General features: G+C 48.6%; 1 protein-coding gene across 6 annotated transcripts in view; it reads left to right on the top strand.

Moving 5' to 3' along the window:
- Window positions 1–1,738, top strand: part of ANKMY1 (ankyrin repeat and MYND domain containing 1) — an 82,419-nt gene that overhangs the window by 77,316 nt on the left and 3,365 nt on the right. For all 6 annotated transcript variants that reach the window (XM_011969529.1, XM_011969533.1, XM_011969534.1 and 3 more), the window contains one exon: window positions 1,348–1,426. In XM_011969529.1, coding sequence (XP_011824919.1) covers window positions 1,348–1,426 — 79 coding nt within the window. The remainder of the gene's footprint in view (window positions 1–1,347; window positions 1,427–1,738) is intronic.

The following is a 1,738-nucleotide window of genomic DNA, read 5'->3' on the forward strand; positions in this document are numbered from 1 at the left end:
TTAATAACATTAAATGTGAATATATTAAACAAGGGGCAGAGATTGTCACATTAGACAAAAGCAGAAGATCCATCTGTGTGCTCTTTACAGGACACACATGTTAAATTCAATAATACAGGGCAGGTGTGGTGGCTCACGCCTGTAATCCCAGAACTTTGGGAGGCCAAGGAGGATGGATCACCTGAGGTCAGGTGTTTGAGACCAGCCTGGCCAACATGGTGAAACCCTGTCTCTACTAAAAGTACAAAAAGTAGCCGTGTATGGTGGTGCAAACCTGTAATCCCAGCTACTGAGGAGGCTGAGGCAGGAGAATCATTTGAACCTGGGAGGCAGAGGTTGCAGTGAGCCAAGATCACGCCACTGCACTCTAGCCTGGGTGACAGAGCAAGACTTTGTCTCAAAAAGAAAAAAAAATTCAATGATACAAACAGACAAAGTTAAAGGATGAAAAACTACCATGGGAACAGCAATCACAAGAAGGCTGGAATTGCTAACATCAGAAAAAATAGACTTACAAATGCTACTGGTGATAAAGAGGGACATTTTATGATAAAAGGGTCATCAATTAGGAAGCTATAACAATTATAAACCCATATGCACCGAATCACAGACACCCAAATACATGAAGCAAAAAGTCACAGAAATGGAGAAACAGATAACTCAGCAATAATAGTCGGAAATGTCAGTTCCTCACTTTCAACAATTGATCAAAAAACTAGGCCCAAGGTCATCAAGGAAACAGGAAGTGGAACCATACAAGCCTGTCAGACTTACCAGATCTCTAGAACACTCTACCCAACAGCAACAGAACCTGTATTCTTCTCAAGTGTCCTGGAGACATTCTCCAGGATAGACCATACATAGATCACAAACCCTTTAAATAAAGAGAATAGAAATAATACATTTCATATACTCTGCCCACAATAGAATTTAATTAGAAATGACTAACAGAAGGACATTTGGGAAACTCACATAAAATAACACATGTCTAAATAGCAAGTTTAAGAAGAACCCAAAAGGGAAATTTGAAGCACCTTGAAATGAATTAAAAAGAAGACACAACACAGGTGGAGCAGCAGACTGAAGAGTGAAGCCCCTCCCTGGAGCCCGTGGACTGCCCTGCGCCTCCAGGTCTACGCTCCGCCTCCAGGTCTACGCTCCGCCTCCAGGTCTACGCTCTGCTCTGTGTCCTCGCACTCTCTATGGAGCCATCGAAGGCTTGGTTCCCCCATCTGCCTCCCCGGTAGTGCAGACGGGCACCACAGGGAGGGCCCAAGGAGGTGGCATCTGTAGTGGCGGCCCCCACCCTGCTATGTGGGTACTAATGCGGGACCCTCTTTCATACAGTGGAGCTGATCCCCAGCCACAGGATGAAGAAGAAGGGCCCCAGCCTGCCCAAGGGCCTGGATGTGAAGGAGCAGGGGCAGTAAGTGTGTCTGCGGGCTGGGTTCTTTCCAGGATGGCAGCCTGTGTTTGGACAGTGCTGCTGTGCCTGGCCTGACCACCTCATCCCGGGACAGCCTCTGCCATCTGATACCCAAGTGGCATGGCCTCCTCCCGGAAGTCCTGCTGGCAGGCTCTGGGCTTCAGCCAAGATGAGGTGCAGATGATGCACCCTGCAGATGAGGGTGCAGAGTCACAGGGCACACTCATGGAGCTGCCCTGGGCTGCTCCCAGTGGGTCAGAGAGGGGTTCCATGTCCTGCAGGAGGGTGGCCACCTCCCGTCCCAGAGACAGC

Source organism: Mandrillus leucophaeus, unplaced genomic scaffold, assembly GCF_000951045.1.
Source record: "Mandrillus leucophaeus isolate KB7577 unplaced genomic scaffold, Mleu.le_1.0 Scaffold898, whole genome shotgun sequence".
Classification (NCBI taxonomy): domain Eukaryota; kingdom Metazoa; phylum Chordata; class Mammalia; order Primates; family Cercopithecidae; genus Mandrillus; species Mandrillus leucophaeus.